Below are 19,787 nucleotides of genomic sequence, written 5' to 3'. Positions count from 1 at the left end.
TGGATGCCTCAGCGGCTCCTCAGTTCATCCTGTCCAAACTGAATTCCGTGTGCCCTCCTCCCCTGATCCAGGGGTCCCTTTGTTGCCTATCTTGGTCCTGGCATCACATCAGCATGTGTCTATTATCCATCAGTTTGGAAACCATCAGTCATCTGGTCCTGTTGATTCTGGCTTCTGAATTTCTCTTGGAGATGTTCCTGAGGACTGGCCTCGCCCCTTCTTCTCTGGACACGCTGGTCAACTCGTGGTCTCCCTGCCACTTTCCACACTGCCTCAGACAGATCTGGTCATGTCACTGCTCTGATTTCAACTCTAGACACTGAGAGAGAAATCCCCAGCGCTTAGCCTGGCAGACAGCTCCTTTGTTGACCTGACCCCTGTGGACCTTGCCTTTAACCTTTCCCTATTTTACCTTTAACCACTAGTTCTGGCCTCGCCAGCTTTTGTCAACATTTGTTGAGCTTTTCCACGTTCCTGACCTTTGTACTCAGTGTTCTCTCTGTCTAGATGTATTCCTTCTATCTTGAACACTGCAAACACCTACTCATTCTTTAAGACGCAGCCCAGATGCTCTGACTTTTCCCTGAGCTGAGCTGGTTGTTCCTTCCTCAACACTTGGCCAGCTCCCCACCAACACATCTCTCAGAGCCCTGACCACTGCATAGATCAGTTGACATCTATCTTTCTCACTATGATTGTGAACACCTCTAGGAAGGGGCTTTATCTTTGCCTTTGAACCTGCAGCATTGGTAGCTAAAGAGTGAATACTTACTGAGTGCTCACGACAAGCCTAGGCATTTTACTGGCATTATTTCATGTAACCCTTACAACTCTCCTCTGAAGTGGGTATTTCATATCTCCATTTTATAGATGAGGAAAACTGAGACTCAGATGCTTAACTAAATTGCTTGAGTGAAAATAGCTGACAAGTGACTTACCACCCTCCAAAAGCTTGCTGCTTAATTGAGTAGAACTGAGTTCTTCTATGAGAGTGACTCTCTGTTCCTAGAAAGGCACTGCAGCCTATAGCCACCTGCCTGTCCTCCTCCTCGCCCTGCTCCTCCCCCCATGGGGGCCCACTCTCATCCCTCACCCCTAGCAGCTGTGTTTCCTCGCATTTTGTCCTCTCGGTGACCTGTTTTCCAGCCCTGTGCAGCCAGGCACACGGTGGATGGGGCAATTTCTCTTCTGTGCTTTGGGCCTGGGGTCCTGAGGGTGCCCTCTGAAAAGCACATGCAAAACTAACACGCAGGGACTGGCGGGCTAGGGGCAGATACGCGATTGCCCCTTGTTGGGAACCTGCCAGGATGCTTGCTGACAATTGGAATGTAGCCCAGAGAAAAGAGGTGGACTAATCTACAGCCTTGCTTCTTCCTCCTTGAGGGAGGCATGAGAGATGGGGGTGCAGGCGGCAGGCTCGTGTGGGCATGTGGCAAGGAGGGGGAGTCCTCGTCCTCTGTGGGTTAGGCTGGCCGAGGCCCCTGCAGGGAGGGAGCCCCTCCTAAGGAACCCACTAGGAGGCAGCATGCACCCTGGGGACCACAGGCAGGTCAGCCTGGTGCTGGTCTGTGGGAGATGTCACACTTTCCATCCCAGTCCCACCCCCTCCCCCAAATAAACATCCCTTGAGCTTTGAGGGCACTGCCCAGGGCTTCCTCAGAGGCTGCTGGCTTCTGAATGAAAGGCCTGATTGACCAGCTGCTGGAAAGGAAAACAGCAGCCAACATGGGTGAACCTATAAAACCCAGAGTGTTTATTTTCACTCCCAAACCCTAAACCAAAGCAATTTCTCCCCTGGCACTGACCCTGGGGCGGCTGGCGGCCGGAGGCTGTGCGTGGCCACTGGCTGGCATTTCGTGGAGGAAACTCATGTGTGAATCCAGAATGTCTGGGGCCAGGGGAGGGTCTAGCGCAGTGTCTGTCACCGGTATCACCCTCAGCCTGCCTGCCATGTGTCTGGGGCAGAGAGGGCTCTCCTCCAGAAGTACTCCATCGACTGTGACCTGTGGTGCTCTAGGCCTTTCCTGCACTGCCGGGCTCCCATGGCCCTGAGCTGTACTCTCTGCTTGTGCCCTGAGGGGTGGGCCTTGGGGCTGCCCAAAGCGGGGGGGGGGGGGGGCTGTGTCTGCTTCCTTCTGTCTCTGGCCGAGGGGTTTGGGGGGACACACAGGAACTGCCCAGGAAATACTTGTTGAATAATATTAAACCCAGGCAGGAAAGGGAGGCTTGTGATGTTCTGCCCAGGCTGCATGAGGATTCCACCTCCGGTGGGGTTTGAATATATAGCCAGCATTGATTCTCCAGGCACTAGAAGGACGTGTGTGGCTTGTGGTTGTGAGCGTGTGTGACCTGTGTAGCAATTAGACATTAAAAAATGTAAAATGATGCTTAACTCAAGTGACTTCGCTTTGATATTGGGTTGGGATCACCCCTGCTTGGTGAGCATCTATACTGTGCACTGAATTCAGTTTGACTGGGAAAGATATGACTCTGGAGGACTTAGAAATCACATGTCCTCAACGCTGTATCTAGCGGAGAGCATCGCTTCCTTACGCTGCAGCCTGAGCGGAACTGCTCTTCAGTGTAGAATGGTGTTTCTCAAAAGAAATCAGGACAGAAGCTGTCTCATTTGCCAAAATGTTCCCCAGGAAATTCTGATTTGCTCTCTCCTCCAGCTGGGCACCTCGGCTGGGGTTTGAGTGAGCCATAAGCTCTGCTTACAGATCTCCCGCCAAGACAGACACCCCGTGGGCAGCTCTGTTGTGAGGTCACCACGTATCAGAAGATGGTCCTTACCATGGGGGAATCAGACACTCCTCTTTGAGGATCTTGCAGGTCACTGGGCTGAGGCGGCCTGACTTGGTTTTAACCAAGCAAATCAGGGAGGGTAGGTAGACCAGATGCCAAGTTATTAATTTACCAGAGTGGGGTTTCTTAAGAAAGCAGAAGGTCCTGTGCCCTCTTTGTTGGCCTCATGGCTCCTGGTAGATCAAAGATGTGTGGCAGGCAGGTGGCCCTGAGAGGTGCTCCTCCAGGGCAGGCCGCAATGAGGTCTGATGATCCATGGCTGCCCCACAGCTGAGTTCACCTCCGTGGGGACCGGTGCTTAGTTTTCACCCAGATCCAGACTCTGTCTTGGGTGGGGCCGGAGAGCTCTTGCTTTGGGGCTTACTGTGTCTGGACCCCAGTCACGGCCCACCTCCTCCTGAAGCACAGCTTTCTGTCAGGTTGGCTCCGGCTAGGGGAATTCTCCCGTTGAGCTTACGGAGCTGTTTTCCAAAGTGCATTGGAGGCTTGTGAAATGCTCCACTTAAAAAGGGTCCCTGAGCAAGGGAGACTGGGAAACACTACACACTTGAAGATTTACGATGCACAGTGGCATTGAGAGGCTCTGAAATGGCTGCAGGAAAGGAGCCTGTTTGACTTGTTTAAGCACTCATTAGCTCCCCAGGGAACTCGCATTTACGAAGAACACATTTTGGGAAACCCTGATCTACAGGATTCAGTCCAAATTGCTCAGCTTGGATCTGGGACCTTTGTGAGCTGCCTCGCTTCCTCCTCCCTCTTTTATCCCCACTGCCCTGGGCTTCCCCTCCTCAGCCAGACCAGCTCCTGTTGTTTCCCAAATGCCCATGCTCTTTGGTGTCTTTGCGTATGCCACGCTGGATGTCTAGAATGCCCCCTCTTCCTTGGTCTGCCGTGGTTACTCTTCCTTCTTGAGACTCGTGGTGGGAGACCTCCTTTGAGAAGACTGACCTGATGCCACCAGGCTACGTGGGCTGTCCCCCACCAGCAGCACCTTATACATTCCCCTATTAAGTTGCACATCACCTTGGATTCTGTTGTGTGGTCACCATTTCCAACCATAGTCATGATCCTAAGAGCCTAGATTGCATCTCATTTATGTTCGTTTTCCTAGTGCTGTGCTTACCTACCACGTGCTGGGCAGTCAGAAATTGTATATTGTATGAATGATGGATTACAAATAATGCTGGAATGAACATCTCTATACATATAGCTTTTTGGTTAATTTGGATGATTCCCAGGAATATAGGAAACAAAATATAAACAGTTTTATGTGTTTTAGGGCATAATGCCCAGTTGCTTTCCTGAATTGCTTCCAGCAGTAAAGGAGAGTACCTATTTCATCAAATATTTGCCAGCACTGGGTTTTATGATTCTGAACAATTTTTCTAACTTAATAGGGAAAATATTGCTATGCTATAGTTTTAATTTGCACTGCCTTATTTGTGGTCTACTCCCCTCTCTCTTAAGGGTTCTTCTCCTAAAAGCATGGCATGGTGGAAGGAGCACTAGACTAGGAGTCAGGGGGTCTAGCCCTCGTCACGTTTGAGCATGGGCTAGTAACCTAGTCTTCATGGGGACAAGTAGGATGATGCCACCTGCCCTGTCCCCCATTCTGGTGATCTGAGCTGGGAAGGTGGCAGGGCCTATGAGGAAAGCTTAGTGTACTGTAAAGGTTTAGGAAGGCTCTAGGAAGGTCTGAGCAGCAGAGCTCAGGTGCAAGGCTCTAGGTCCAGCAAAAGAACCACCTGCCTGGGGCCTCTCTAGGTGATGGTGCCCAGTAGAACCATGTGTGTTCATGGTTGGAGCTTCCTGGGACAGTTAGTGGTGCTTAGAGAGCTCGGATCCAGCCACTTTCCATTTCAGCTCCATGTGGGTTGGGGGGTGAGGCCTAGGGGCCAATGCCGCCCCTCTTTTATGGGAGTGGCCCTGGGGAGAGGGCTAGGCTGGGGCCGACAGAGAAGAACCAGCCCCTTATCTTCCCTTCCACCTCCCCTTGGGGATCTGCTTCTCCTTCCTCTTGGCTTTCCTGGAAGAGGGATGTGTCTGTGCGGTTGTCTGGCCTTCCCTCATCTGACCACCTTGCTTCAGCAACACCCCCGCCTGCCTTGTTTCTTTTTTTTGGAGGGGCTGGGCCCTGTGGGGGGAGAAGCCAGGCCCCAGCACACAGTAGCCCAGTGTCTGAGGCCCCAGGCCTCCAGGCCTGCTCTTTACAATGCCTTTGTTGTGTGTTTTTTCCTCCCATGGGCGGGTGGGGCGCGTGTGTGGGTCTGGGTGATTTTTGTTTGAAAGCCACCCCCTCCCTGTTCCCCCAGAGCTGAGCTCATTGCTTGCGCTGCTGGGGCTGCTGGAAGGAGTCGGCCTGCTGGGGGGGGGGCAGCGTGGGGGGTGCTGGCAACACCAACACAGCGTGCACAGCCGCTACAATGTGCAATTGTGATCTTTGTGTAAACGCGGTCGGTCTGGGGCCCTCGCGCTTATAAAAATAAAGCGTTGGGAAGCACGGGGGGTGGGAACAAAAGGGGCTTTTTCGCCGGCTCTCTAATATGGTTTTATTTATCAGAACGCGCCCTCTTTCCCTTACTGGAACCAGGGAGAGGTTCTCTGCCGAGCTTGGAACTGATGGTATCACAGCCAGACGGTTTCATTAAATGCACAGACGCCGCTGGGCCCTGCCAGGGGCAGGAGGGGAAGTGCTTGGGGCCCACCCTGCCAGGGCCGGTGCACGGAAGGGGGAGCCCCATGCCAGGGAGGCTTCCACCAGGTAGCGGTGGCAGGATGGGTGGGCATGTCTCCTCTGTCCCTTCCCCTGTCAAGGGCCTTGCATTGCCCTCTTCTACCCACAGGATCAAGTTCAAAACCAGTTTCCTTCAGGAAGCCCTCCAGCCTTGACTGCACTGTGATTTTGTGCTTAAAGTCTGGTTCCGTGTGGGTGGCTCCCTCCTGTTAGCCCAACCCAGCATTATTCAGCCAATGAGTGCCCATGGCTTCTGCCTCCTAAGTTGGATCTCCCCCACCCTTAAAACTAGCCCATCGGCCAACAACCAGAATCTTGGATCCTACTCTCTTCATCTCTTGATGGGAGCCCTCCCACTCTCCATCCCAGTCTTTCACCTCTTCTATGGTCACTCTCTGTCACCTCCTGCACAATGGCCATAGTATGCCACTTAGACTCCTTATGGCCAAGGAACCTATCCTGCTCCCCTTCCCTTTGTGAGGAAGTGCTGTCTCCCCATCTCAGCCCCAGCATTATAGCTGGACCTCCCAGCACCGGACCTCTAGTGCTGAGCGTCTCTTGAGGTCACATGGGGGTTAGAGCACCACTGGGGCTAAACTGTGAGGCTCAGAGGATGCAGGATGCTGCAGGCTGGAGCAGGTGCCAAGGGTATAAGGCATGTGTGAGAGCGTTTGGGCTCAGCCCTCCCAGACATCTAGCATCCAACTGCCAGCTTCCTGCATCTCCAGACTTTCCTGTGCAAATGCCTGGTACTCTGGGTCTTACAAAATGGCAGCAAACTGGACCCTGCACCAAGTCTGACATCCTAATTGGAGAAGTTGGAGGAGCCCCACCTCTGGGCCCTCTGCCCCTGTCCCAAGTTACATGCATTCAGTTCCGTAGGACTTTCTCCTTCACTGGTTTCCAAAGTGTGGCCCTGGAAGACCACATCAGTACTCCTGGGAACTTGTTAGAAATGCAAATTCTCAGGCCCCACCCCAGACCTGAGGAATACGTCTCTGGGGGTGGGGCCCAGCAGTCTGGGGAAGCCTTCCGGGTAATTCTGCTGTATGCTCACATTTTAGAGCCACTGCCGTAGGATCTTCTCTAGTAACACCAACTTACCTTTGGAAGCAGGCAGGGGGAATTGCCAGCACATGGGCCCCCAGCCAGCATGCCTGGGGCTGGAAGACTTCAAAATAGTCTGGGGCAGCAGGGAGCTGCAGGGATCTCAGGGCTTCGCTGAACCCCACCTACTGCTAAACAGCTTATGAGCCCATGTGCTTCCCTCTGGTGTCCTTGCCCATCTAAGCATCACTATCACCCATGCTCACACAGACCTCATAACTGATGTCCCTGCTCCCTCCAGGCTGTGTGGCCGCCAGAGGGGGCTTGCTGAAATGCAGGCCTAGGCACCCCGGTCTGATGGCACTGACATCTCTGGTCTGCTCTCCCTTTCTTGAGGAAGATAGGCCCTTCTCTCACACTGTCTCACACATGCCCCCGCACCTTATATGCACTCTTCAAAGTGCTGATCAGGATTGTGGTTTTATGGTTGCTTGCATGGATTATGTTTTTGCTTCATGTATGTATTCTCAGCCCCTAGCACCTAGTTCCTGGCCTGGCATGTAGAAGCCATTCAATAAATGCTTGCTGGATGAAGGAATGAATGCATCATCTGGGCACTTGCTTCCTCTAGCTGGGCCTGGCCTCCGGCAGCCAGCCCAGGGAGGAGTCCAGTAGGGGAGTTCTTTGGATCTCTGGCCTGCTCTCCTGGACCTTGTCTCTATTTCCCCATTGTGGCCCACGAGCTGGCCTTACAGAGACCTAGGTGAGGGTCCCTGGGGAAGTGGGCTCCCACCTGTAGGTTTTTGCTGCAGTGCGGCGGCCATGACTCTGCTCCAGCTTTGTGGTCCGCATGACTCCTGAGCGGGCGACTCTCACGGTCTCTGCTGTGTCCTGCCTCCCTTCCCTGTGCCCGGCCCACACAGATCCCTACGCCATCGTCTCCTTCCTGCACCAGAGCCAGAAGACCGTGGTGGCGAAGAACACTCTGAACCCCACCTGGGACCAGACACTCATCTTCTATGAGATTGAGATCTTTGGTGAGCCAGCCAGCATCGCCGAGCAACCGCCCAGCATTGTGGTGGAGCTGTATGACCATGACACCTACGTGAGTCTGCTTGCCTTCCTCCCTCGTCCCCTCACTGCCCACGCCCTGCAGGAGTGGGGGGGAGACACCACTGTGAGGGCTACCCAGCCAGGTGGCCTCTTCCCTGACCCCACAGCCTACAGGGAATTTAAAACTATTCTAGAGTAATTAAAATTGGATTGCTCACACATGTGCTGTGCCGGTGGCAGACACAGGGGATGGAACTGGAAAGGGTGTTTGGCTGGGGGTCAGGGTTTCTCTGCCTCTAACCTGCTTGTAAGATCCCAGGCCAGTTCCTTGTCCCCATCTGAGAGCTGCATTGACTCCACAAACGTTTATCAGGCACTTGTGTGCTAGGCTGAGTGGCTCTGCACTTGGGGTTCCCAGTCTAGGTGGGAGCCGAGAATCACCCACAGAGCAGGGAATCCTCCAGTAGCACAGGCAGGGCCCTCCAGAGCTGTCCAACAGAACCTCCTGCGATGCTGGGAATGCTCTACGGCTGTCCATTCAGAATGTGAGCCCCTCGCCGCCCATGGTGATCGAGCAGTGAAAGTGGGTAGTGCAACTGAGAAACTGAATTTTAACTTTCAGTTTTAATTAATTAAACTTTAAATTTAAATAGCCACAGGTACTGAGCAGTGCAGCTCTAGAAGGTTCCCGGGAGGGAGAGACAGCCCTGGGCTGGAATGTGAGGGAAGGCCGTGGGGCAGACCTAGGCCCTGAAGGAAATGTGATTGGGGTGTTGGGGCAAGGCACAGAGGCATTGCAGCACGGTGTGGGGCAGGGGGAGACTGAGGAGAGCAGAGGGCAGGCTGGGAGGAAGGAGAAAGGAGTATGAGGCCAGGGGAGGCAGGGAGTGACGGGGCCGAGCAACATTTTAAAAAGAAGAGAAAAGGGAGAGACTGGGCTGGCTGACAGCGCACGTAGCAGAGAGGTCCGGCCTGGGTCGGTGGGGGTGGCCGCGGATAAAAGGGGAGGGGAAGGGTCCGGAAGATGTTTCCAGAAAGAGTTGCCATGGCTGGATGTCAGATGCTCTGGGAGGGTGTGGTCAGCAGGGGGTGGGGCAAGGTGATGCTGTTTAAGGTGTCCCACCAGGTGGAGGCGGCCCACTCGCAGTGGGCAACTCGGGCCTGGGCTGGGGAAGCCCACCTGCGAGCACTTCCCTTGGCTCAGTGAGGGGAATGAGCAACTGGAGGAAGAGCCTGTTTGGGACTGTTTGGGAAAGAGCACAGGGCCTGGCACCTTTGGGGCAGGGAGAGGAGGGAGGGAGGAGGACCGGGATGTGCTGGGCGGGGGGACTAGGCAGAGGAGCAGGTGCAAGTGCTAGAACAGGGCTGGCCAGGAGGCCGGCAGCACACAGACACTTTCTTCCAAGAGCATCCCACCTCCTCTTTTACAATGTTACTCTGACCCTGCCTCTCCCCTGCAGGCCAGTGCCTGGGAGGGATCTCACGGGGGGGGGAGAAGAGCCATGGCTTCTGGGTGTGGGGCTCCAGGGTCCTGGGGGAGAGCAGAGGCTGTGTGCATTGTTAACATAGTCAAATAACTCCGTACCTGTTGGTGAATACCCATTGCCTTGACCTCCTGCTGGCCTGGCTGCCCCGGATCCCCTCCCCACAACCTCTCCACGACCCAGCCACTAACGGGGCAACACCAGGGCCAGAGGGGCCTCCAGGACCACTCCCAGCATTTGGCTGCTGTTCATGCTGAGAGGTTGGTGCTGGGCTATCACCTGCTGTGTGGGCGTCCATGCAGGAGCTGGTGGCCACTCTGGTATGGCTCTTCGGGACGTCCCCAGCAGTGGTGTGACTGCAGGCAGTGGCTTCCAATTCCACTCTGGGTCTTTCCAGATGAGGGCCTTGGCAAGGCACTAGGGCTTGTGAGAGCTGCCACACCATCTGGCTGAGACCCAGGTCCTGCCACTGTCCCCTTGGGGAAGCTAATCACAAGGCCGGAATCACAGGCCAGTGAGGTCACAGAGGACCACGCCAGAGGGCCAAGCTTGGGCAGGGCTGTGGGTGACGGCTTAGAAGGGCAGAGGGTAGTACGCCTGGGGGAGATGGCCCATGTGAAGGCCAGGGGCTGAGAGGGCAGCAGAGGCCAGCAGACTGGAGTAGGGGATGTGCAGAGAGAACAAGGCAGGGCAGCAGAGGCAAGCAGGCTCCATGAGGAGCCTTCCATGCCGGGAGGAGATGTGGGCTCTATTCTCTAGGGAGTGGGAGCCATGGAAGGTGCCTGAGCAGAGGGATGATAAGATGAAAACATCATTTTAACAAGACTCATTTAACTTGATGAGTGATCACAGTTTCCCCAGCTGGAAATGGGGAATTTAAAGGAGAGGCAAAAGCCCTTGGAAATGTCAAAGCCCTACTCTGCTGAGGGCATTGGAGAAATGCTAGTGCCACCCTGGTCTCTAATGGGCTCAGAGCTTGATTAAATGAAATCAAGGTGAAGGCTAGTTAGACAGACAGAGGGATATTCGACCGTGATGGGAATTCAAATCTAGCAACAGTGGCAGGAGGCCACTTGCATACTGTCCTCACATTCTTTTAAGGGGGGCAGAGCTCACCATTCTGCACCAGGGGCTGCCCTGACTCTTGAGTCCCTTTCTAGTTCAGGAGGCCAGATGTAGGTCTGGTGATTGCTCTGAGGCCACCCAGAGCCCTGGACTGGGAGATGCTGACTCTTCTTTCTCCATGCCGGGTCTAGGGTGCAGACGAGTTCATGGGACGCTGCATCTGTCAGCCGAGTCTGGAACGGATGCCCCGGCTGGCCTGGTTCCCGTTGATTAGGGGCAGCCAGCCAGCGGGTGAGCTGCTGGCCTCTTTTGAGCTCATCCAGAGAGAGAAGGTGAGGCTGGTTCATGTCTGGATCCAGGAGGCCCAGGCAGGGAGTACCTAGTGGGGGAATGTTGGGGGGCACAGGGAGAGGATGCCCCAGTGGAGGGGAGGGGGCTGCAATACATCCTTCTTCCCCGACCAGGGGCCTGAACTCAGTGGGGAACACCCAACAGCCACCTGCTGTCAGGCCACCTGCTGAGGATGGGTTTTGCCCATCTTTTCTAAACCCCAAAGCATGACATGATCTAACTATTGGGGAGAATGTTGGAACCTGGACTGTGTTCGAATGTTTGAATCTTCTGGCCATTGGATATATTTTTCCCTGGGTCATAAGTCGATGTGGTTTCTGGGAGTAGGACCTCTGTGATCTGGTTTGGGGGAGCTTAATTGTGATGGGGGCATCTCCATGGAAGGGTCCGGGCAGGACTTCTGTTCTAGTGCTGCCTCGTCCAGGGCCTCGCCGTGTGACCCAGGGCCGGCCACTTCCCTGCTGTGAAATAGGGCATTTGGTTTAGAGCCATATCTCTAAACTTGCTCTGACTGCAATGTGAACCTCCCTGTGTCAGCCAGAGAGAAATCGGGCTGCTCTGGGTGAGGCGTCTGGCTTCCCCGTGCAGTCGCCCACCACTTCCAGTTTCCTCTGAGGAGTCCCTAGTCCTCCAAATAAGTCTACAAACCCCTGCGCTGCCTTATCACTGACCTATTCCATGAGTGTCATTTTGCAGTTGGAAATGCGTCTGCCTGGCCAGGGCAGAAAGGAGGGGGTGATGGGGCCTTGGGTGAAAGGCACCTGACTAAAAGCTCTTTTTCTGCACCCTAGCCGGCCATCCACCATATTCCTGGTTTTGAGGTAAGTCTTGCTTTTACCCTTTGTTCTTCTTCTTCTTTTTTATTTTATTTTTTAATTTTTTTGAATGCTTATTTATTTTTGAGAGAGAGAGAGAGTGAACATGAGCAGGAGAGGGGCAGAGAGACAGGGAGACAGAATCCAGAGCAGGCTCCAGGCTCCAACTGTCAGCACAGAGCCCAATGCGGGGCTTGAACCCACAGAACGCGAGATCATGACCTGAGCCGAAATCGGATGCTTAACCGACTGAGCCACCCAGATGCTCCTTACCTTTTCTTCTTTAACTGACTGCCAGCCTCCTGGTTTGCAGCCCCTGCTGGGTCAGGAAGTGCTATCAGGCGTACACGATTATGGTCCTGCCTTCAAGCAGGGGAAGGCCCTGGTGGGACCACAGGGGCAAGGTGGGCAGGGGGTGGGGTCCCTGCCCAGCTCTGGCCTTTCTTGCCCTTCTTCCCTGAGAAGTCCAAGAATCACAGACTCTCTGAATGAAATGACCTCACGGTCACCCAGCCCAGTGGCTCTCAGCAGTAGGCATATTAGGATCCCTTGGGCAGCTTTAGATATGGTGCCTGGGTGGCCCAGTCAGTTAAGCATCCAAATTTGGCTCAGGTCAATATCTCACGGTTTGTGAGTTTGAGCCCTGCATCGAGCCCTGCATCAGGCGGTACACTGACATTGGCATACAGCCTGCTTCAGATCCTTTGTCTCCCTCCCTCTCTGCCCTCCACCACTTGAGCACGTGCTCTCTCTCTCTCAAAAATAAACATCTTCGTTAGTAGAGTGTTGAGTATCCCTGTCTATCACGTGGGAGACCAGGGTTCGATTTCCTGATGGGGAAGCAAAACCCCCTTCTGGGGGGTGTGGGTGGCTCAGTTGGTTGAGCATCTGACTCCTGATTTCAGCTTGTGTCATGATCTAGCAGTTCCTGGGTTTAAATCCTGCGTCAGGCTCTGTGCTGACAGCACGGAGCCTGCTTGGGATTCTCTCTTCCTCTCTCCCTCTGCCCCTCCCCCACTCGTGCTCATTCTGTCTCTCAAAATAAATAAACATTAAACAAACAAACAAAAAAGAATCCCTTGGGCAGCTTTAGAAATCAGCAATGCTCAGGCTGCACCCCAGACCAAACAGAATACAATCTTTTGGGGGAGTGGCCCAGGCACCGGTATCCTTCCATGCTGTCCAGGGGATTTTAATGTGCAGCCAGGGCTGAAAACTGTCGGCTCAGCCCAGTGGTGTTCAGTGCAGTCTCACCTGGGATAATGTAAGAAATGCCGATTCTTGGGTCCCACTTCAAACCTACTAAAGGGAACCCTGAGGGTGCAGCGCAGGAACCTGTGTGTGAATAAGCCCCCAAGGGATTCCGACGCACGCTTGAGTTCCTGAAGCTGTGATTTAGACTCTCTTCCCCAACTCCTCATTTCCACCATGATGCACTTTTCCTCCCTCTGCTAGTGGTGAGGAGTTCACTCCTGCTCCCCCTTCTTCTTCCGGGGGTCGTGGTAGAAAATGCAGACCCTTTACTGGTACCCCTGCTTATGCGATTCAGGAAGTACTATTCTCCGCCAGGCTCAGCTGGGGCTTTGAGAAGCAGGCTCCGTTTGGATGCCTCTCTGCTTATGAGGTAGCCTGTGCGATTTGCAGACAGTTCTTACCCTGCAGGCTGTCCTTTGCCCCCTGCCCCCAACTCTACCCTCTGCTTCTGCCCCCCACCCCTCTAGTCTTTTTCCTTTTCCCTCTCCTGTCCAGCCCAAGCTCCCGCCCTCAGGCCTGCCAGTCCCTGGGGATCTGGGCTGTTTCTTCTTGCCTCTCCAAGTCCACATGCTCCAGTAGAAACAGCAGCTCCAGGGTGTCCAGCCTGTCTGCTTCCTGGGGCTGCTGCACAGGGTCTGGGACCCTTCCCACCATCTGTTATTTTCCTTTCTCCTGTCCCTTCTAGAGATGCCTGAGCTGGAGGTTTATGCTTTGGCCTCTCGCACCAGTCTCTGCATCGACACCCATCACCCCTTCTTTCTCAGGGACCATGTGGAGGGCATGGCTGGAAGCATATCACCCTTACCCTTGATGGGAAGCGGGTTCTGTTGGTTTCTCTTAGGACGACATCTGGTTTGTGGATCTCTGCCCCAGGCTAGTGCTTCTCATCACTAACGGTAAACTTTTACCCTCCCTCCTCTCTTCCCCCCCCACCAATCTTCTGGATGCGGACTATCCCATGGTGTGGCCCAGGTGCAGGATACATCAGGAATCCTGGAAGAGGTGAGCTGAACCCTCACAGCTGTGGCCTGTAGCTGGGAGTAGGTGGGCAGGGACAGAGGGAAGGAGAAGGACTGCCCCTGGACAAGTACCCCAGAGCCTTCTGGGTTCCTGGTGCCCCAGTGGGCGTCTGCCATTCAGAGATCTGACTGGGTTTCCTTCCCCACACTCTGTGGATCCACAGCTGCGTGGGTTGTGTCCTGGTATGATTTTGGTCCCAGAAGGCTTGCTGCCCTGTTGGAGGCTGGATTCACCCAGACCTCCTGGCAGAAATACAGAGTCTCATCTGGCTGAGTACCAGATGGCGTGTTTTCAAGAATAAAATGTTCATAAGGGGCCAGAGTCGTCAAGGAAGCCTTTCTGGTGAAGGTAGCATTAGCCAGACATTGTTGCAGGAAGACAGGAAACGTGCCTTTGGCCCAAAGGGCCAAGCACCAGTTTAGGACCTGGCTGCTTTAGGGGCTGGTGGGGTTGGGGATTCCTAGGTTCTGGAAGAAGATGGAGGTTTGCCTCCAGAGGAAGCAAGGCTCTATCCTTTGCCATGAGGGATGAGGAGCACGTTCCCTTACAGCCTCCTACACATCTGTGAGCGGGTCCTAGGGGTGAGTAGGGGCAGAGGCCTGGGCAGGAAGACAGGAAGGAGAGCCCTGGTCAGACGGACTGGGTAAAGGGCAGCCACTTCCTGCCATCAGGGAATCCCCAGGCTGGGAGCGGACACCATTTGACATTTTCAGTGCAATTTGGACTTGAAGTGCAGGGTCAGGATGTGGGATCCGCAGGCCCCGCGCCCCTTACCTCACTTCCTTTTGCTCCCAGACCGAGGTGGGGTCCGCCAAGTGAGCTGGCCGTAATTAGGCCTGACAGGCAGCCTCCTGCTTCTGGCTGCAGTTGCGAAAGACTGCCGATTTGGAAAGGGGAGCAGAGTCCTGTCCAGGGAAGCAGCACGGAGCCCTTTCTCTTGATTGAGAGCACTTTGTGGCCAAAACCCACAGCCTGCTCTGAAGAAGACCCAGCCCAGGGATGAGTTATTAAAAAAAAGTTAAAGTCCTTAATAACTGGATTTGTAATATGTAACAGTGAAGGCTCAGATTCCGAGAGCAGGGATCTGGCTGTGGTCTCACTGTCAGGAAGCAAATCAAAATTTGCCGCTTTTGGGCCAGACCCCGAAGAGAGCCAAGTGTCCTGCTGCAGAGCCAGCCAGGCCACAGACTGAGGTGGGGTGTGGGTCAGCAGGGCCAGAGGAGAGCAAATCTTGGGGGTCTGCTCGGCACAGGACTGGGCTGAGTCGGCAGGTTCAAAGGGTCTGAGGCCCAGTAGGATGACTAGAGTATCAGCTGGTCCAGGGAACAATTCCCGAAGATGATCTCGTGGACCCCCTCATTCTCAGGGGCCCCTACCCCAACCCTGGGGGCTCCATAGCTCAGCCCCTTTGCCTGCACTTACAGGCTAAGCCTCATGCCAAGGTCTTGGGTCCTATTTAGTTTTAAGGGTCCCCAGGGATGGGGTAGCCAGGTGAGTTCGGCTGCTGCTGCTGTCCTACAGGAAGCCTGACGCTTTAGCAGGCTTTTCGTCTTTGCTGTGGCCGAGCTTCTGCCTGTATCCCCCTATTCAGCACCCTCCAGGCTCCCGGCCTGACCCCTGTGAAGAGTGTTCCTGCTTTCCCTGAGGGTTGTGAAAAGGCCCGCTGGCAGCTTAGATTCTGGGCCAGTGGCCACGGGAGCCCTCGAAAGCTTTTGTGACTCTGAAGGATGGTTTAAGGATGGCCTTTCTGGTGGGAGTGCCTCTGGCCAGTGCATCCCATGCCTGTGTGGGAGTGTCTGGGAACGACGTGTCTGTGCTATGCCGATGGCTCCCAGAGCAGATGGAGGACAGTGGGGATGGCTTCCTGGAGGAGGTGATGCTGAGCTAGCATCAGAAGCAAGGATTGGCAGAAGGGGTTGGGGAAGGGGGCTAGGTGGCAGTGTCTTGGACTGAGGGCCTGGCCCTGCCTGGGGCCAGTTTGTTGGCTGACATGATTTCCCCTCCCCCAGGCTTTATGCCCATCTGGAGCAGCCCTCTCTGGGGGGCTCTGGTGGGGAAGTGGGTCTCTTGTCTTGTGTCTTTGAGGCTGTGGTGACGTCTGGGAGACCTGGGTCCTTGCAGAGAGCTTGGGTGAGGGGAGGACTTCCTTCCCCAGCTCCCCTGTCTGTCTCTCTGCCAGAGTAGAGTAAGAATCCTCCCTCTTCCTGAGCCTTGCCCGCTTTCCCCTCTTCCTGCTCTCCCTTCCTGTTTCCCTCTTCCTCTGTTTGCTCCTTGGCCTCTGGCTCCCTGTCTCCCTCCTTCTCCCCGCCTCTTCTGAGCCCTCTGTCTCGTTTCTTTTCCTTTTCGTCTGGAGAACAAAGGCGGTCTGTGCTGCCAAGGGGAATGAGTTCAAAGAAACTGCAATTTTAGATTTCCTGAGAACTGGAGAGCGTGCACATGCACGTGTGAGTGTGTACGAGTGTGTACACGCGCAAGAATACACACGTGCACGCACGGGCAGCAGAAGAGGTGGCGGTTTCCTTAGCAACCAGGGGCCTCAAGGATGTGTAGCATGTGCAGAGAGAGAGAGAGAGATTCCACCTGGGGTGAGCTGGGGCTTGCAGACTTGACCATAGGGGGCGTGGTTCAGAACGCTTGGTTCTGCTTCTTCTGTCCCGCTCTGTGGCAGGGGATGCCCTGGGAGAAGGGACTGCATGCTCCGTGGATGTTTTCACTGAAGGCTCAGGGGACCAACCAGATGTCACCGTATCCCCTTCCAAATCCCGGGTATGGCTTTTAATCTGAGATGTATATGAGGTACTCTCCCGCACCCCCAAATCCACTAGAAGGAAAATTTTGGTGTTTTGCAATCAGGAAAATAAACCCAGTGGTCCCCATCCCCCTTTCCCTCCCCCAAGGCCTTAATTTAAAACACTGTTTTTCCTGGGAAGTGTAATTAGAGCAACATGTTGTTCCTAACGAGCTGGGTGGGGCAGGCAGACAATGGAGCCCTCCCAGCCTGCCTGACTGCCCCCGCCTGGGGCTCCCCTCCTCGAGGAACCACCGGGATCTGAATGTCCAGAGGGTCCTCTGACTGTACCCTGCTGGGTCAGGTAGGGGGGGCGGTCTATGGGCTACTGGTAACAGGACAACCTAGGTGGCTGGGGGAGCTCAACCCCTCCCTCAACCCCACCCTGGAAATGAATGTCTGTCTAGTGTGGTGGCCCTAGGACCTGGGAGAGGAAGTCCCCCTCATGGCTTGTCCTCAGCTCTCTATACTGAGCTGGCCTGCTGGACAGATAGACTGAAGGGGGCTTAAGGGTAGATTTTGCTCTGATGGGGGAGTGAGCCTCACCTATCCTTGGGTCCTTGTCCTCTGGATCTGAGGCAGCTCGGTAAACACCCTCCCTGCACACCCATCCGTGGGGAAGTCCTGGGGCTGCCCTGCATTCAGGGTGGGTGGGGAGGGTAAGCAAGGAAGGGATTGGTCAGATGTGGCTTCATCTAATTAGGCTTTGAATGGCTGCCCTTGAGGTCTGTGGTCCTCAGAGTCCCTGTCTCACCTAGGACAGTGAATTAGGATGTCCTGGTGACACTTTAAGTCTACATCTATCCCTGCCTGGCAGTGCTGATATGCTTCCCCAGATGTGGTAAGGATCACTGAAGCCCAGCCACATTGAGAATCACTTTCCTGGAAGGAGGTGTCGAACCCCTCTAGTCAGCCGGACCAGGAGAAGGTTGGGAAACGTAGGCTCAGGAGTTGACCGTCTGGCCAGGGCCATAGGACTCTCTCACAGCGAGGTGTCAGAGACCAGCCAGGGCCTTGGGAAACCGGACCACACTGTCATTTAGAGGTAAAAGAAGTCAGAGAGTAGGGTGGTAAGAAGTTTCCGGAGTGGTTGGGAGATTTTCTGGAGGACGGAGAACTTGAATGAGGCCCTGAAAGATGTGTTAGATTCAGGAAGGTGGGTGGTATGGGAAGCCATTCAGAGGGAGCCACACGCAGGCACTGGGGAGGGGGTTGGTGAGGACCCATGAAGCAGGCTGGTGCAGATAGGAGTGCTGGGAAGGAGGGGAGAGTATGCCAGAGTCCTTTCTTTATCCACCCACCCACCCTCCCACCCACCCATTCACCCCTCTGCCCGCCCTCCCTCCTCTTAATTACCCATTCATAGTCCTGCAGTTATGGGATGGAGACTTCAGCTGTGGTCCCTGTGTGTAGAATTGCTGGTTTAACACAGAGATGGCACAGGGTGGTGGTCTTTCAATGGGAGTGAGTCACGTTGCTGTGGAAGTTTACCCTGAGCTCAAGACCCCAGGGAAGATTTAAATGGAGATCTGAAGTCTGAGTAGGATGTAGCCACATGAAGTGGGCAGAAGAGCATTTCAGACAGAGGGACCAGCAACTCCAAGCCTCAAAGGTAAAGAGAGCGTGCTGCCTCCTGCAACCTGCTAGTGTTCAGAAGGGCCGGATTGAGCATGTACGGGGAAGTGGCTCGTCACTGTTCGGGACCCCGGAAGGGAAGGTTATCTAGTGGGAGGCAAGACCAAGGAAGTCAGAAGGAACTAGAAGATGAGGGTCTTGGAGGCCATGCCGAGGAGTATGGGCTTCATCCCGAGTGGCTGGTGAATGTTGGACGGGTTTTAAACAGAATGACATTCTTAGAAAGTTCCCGCTGGCTGCAGAGTACAGCATGCATTGGCTCTTGGGAAGGGATTTGCAAAACCAGACGCAAGGAGACCACTTAGGGGGATGCTAGTGAATCCAGGCAAGAGAGGGTGGGGGTGCAAACCAAGGGAAGGAGACGGATGGATGAGTATGCGAGAAGTTTGGGAGACAGAATCCCCAAGGCCCCAGGCGGTCAATTGGGCACCGTGATGTGGGGGAAGAGAGCCAAGGTGGCATGGGGCTTTTTGGTTGGTTGTCAAAGCGGATGGTGGGACTGGTTTCTGAGAGAGCAGGTTTTGAGGGCAAAGTTAGAGAATCCAGTTTGTGACCAGTTCAGCGTTAGGGGCCAGTAGGGTGCACAGGTGAACTGAGCTCTAAGAGGTTGGGGATGTGGGTCCGGGGCTTAGGGGAGATGCCCGGGGGCAGAAAGCCCAGGAGAGGGCTGGGCACAGGAGGAGACTCAGCCAGCAGAGGGTGAGGGTGGAGAAGGTGGAGGGGCAGTGTAAAAGCACCAGAGGGATGGCGTCAGGAAGAAGGCTGAGGTCAGCTGGCAGGATGCTGCTGAGGGAGTGGGAAGGACAGGAGCCTGCCAGTGGCCTTTGGGCTGAGCTACAAGCAGGTTGTTGTTGACTTTGGACAGAGAATTTTCTAAGGCAGGGGTGCAGGGGGCAGAGGTGAGTGCACTGGGCAGAGGGCCTCGTGGAATCGAACTTGAGAGGGACTGGATGGAGGCAGAACTTTCCAGAGAGAGAGAGGAGAGGGAGGGAAGCTGCCTGAAGATGCAGAGAGCTGCTGGGGAAGGATCTGGGAGACCATCGTTAAATGGGGAAGGGAAGGATCCAGCAGATAGTGTGAAGAATTGGGGGGGACAGGATGGGACAGGGTCGGGGAACAAGAGAGCCTTTAGGTGTAGATGTACAGGGATAACTCCACAGGGCGGGGATGGGCAGTGAAGTGTGCACAGTGCAGAGGGGGCAGAAGACTGTGGTGGCGGCGTGCAGGCCGGGCGGGGGGTGGAGGATGGGCTGTAGAGGCAGGGATCCTGGTGACAAATGGCAGGGAGCAAAGATGTCCCTGGACCCCCGGGGACAGTGAGGTGGACGGGGATAGCATTGGGGTGAGAACGGTGGCCTCACGCCATGCCGAAGGAGCTGCCCGCGGACATACCTCTAACCACTGTCTCTGCTTGTTTCTCCCTCCTGCTTCCGCCGGGCCTGGCGCTCCACAGCTGTGTGCACCTGCCTTCTTCCTCCAGGGCCTCCTCCAAACGGTACTGGAGCCTAGCCTTCTGGAGGTTCTTGTTTCCTGTCCTCCTCGTAAACAGGTTCCTGAAAATGGGGATCCTGGTCTCAGCCTGTAGAGAGGAGCATCACCACAGAGCTCAACAGAGCCGGGAGGAAAGAGGGCATATGGAAATGAAGGATAAACAGGAATCGGAGGGACACTGCCCAGAGTTTGGGAGCCTGGAGAGGAATGCTCTGGGCAGGGAAATATATTAATGAGTTTTC

At 54.8% G+C, this 19,787-nt stretch overlaps 1 protein-coding gene across 22 annotated transcripts in view; it reads left to right on the top strand.

Annotated features, from left to right (window-relative positions):
- Positions 1 to 19,787, top strand: part of DYSF (dysferlin) — a 224,202-nt gene that overhangs the window by 134,134 nt on the left and 70,281 nt on the right. For 15 of the 22 annotated variants that reach the window (XM_060658063.3, XM_060658011.3, XM_060658045.3 and 12 more), the window contains 4 exons: positions 7,513 to 7,694; positions 10,383 to 10,523; positions 11,334 to 11,363; positions 13,584 to 13,613. In XM_060658063.3, coding sequence (XP_060514046.2) covers positions 7,513 to 7,694; positions 10,383 to 10,523; positions 11,334 to 11,363; positions 13,584 to 13,613 — 383 coding nt within the window. Of the gene's footprint in view, positions 1 to 7,512; positions 7,695 to 10,382; positions 10,524 to 11,333; positions 11,364 to 13,583; positions 13,614 to 19,507; positions 19,550 to 19,787 lie in introns of all 22 variants that reach the window. The other 7 variants (XM_060657973.3, XM_060658027.3, XM_060658021.3 and 4 more) reach the window with 1 other exon arrangement.

Source organism: Panthera onca, chromosome A3, assembly GCF_046562875.1.
Source record: "Panthera onca isolate mPanOnc1 chromosome A3, mPanOnc1 haplotype 2, whole genome shotgun sequence".
Lineage (NCBI taxonomy): Eukaryota > Metazoa > Chordata > Mammalia > Carnivora > Felidae > Panthera > Panthera onca.
The sequence above is the reverse complement of the archived record's forward strand: the minus strand, read 5'-3'. Positions and strand labels throughout refer to the sequence as shown.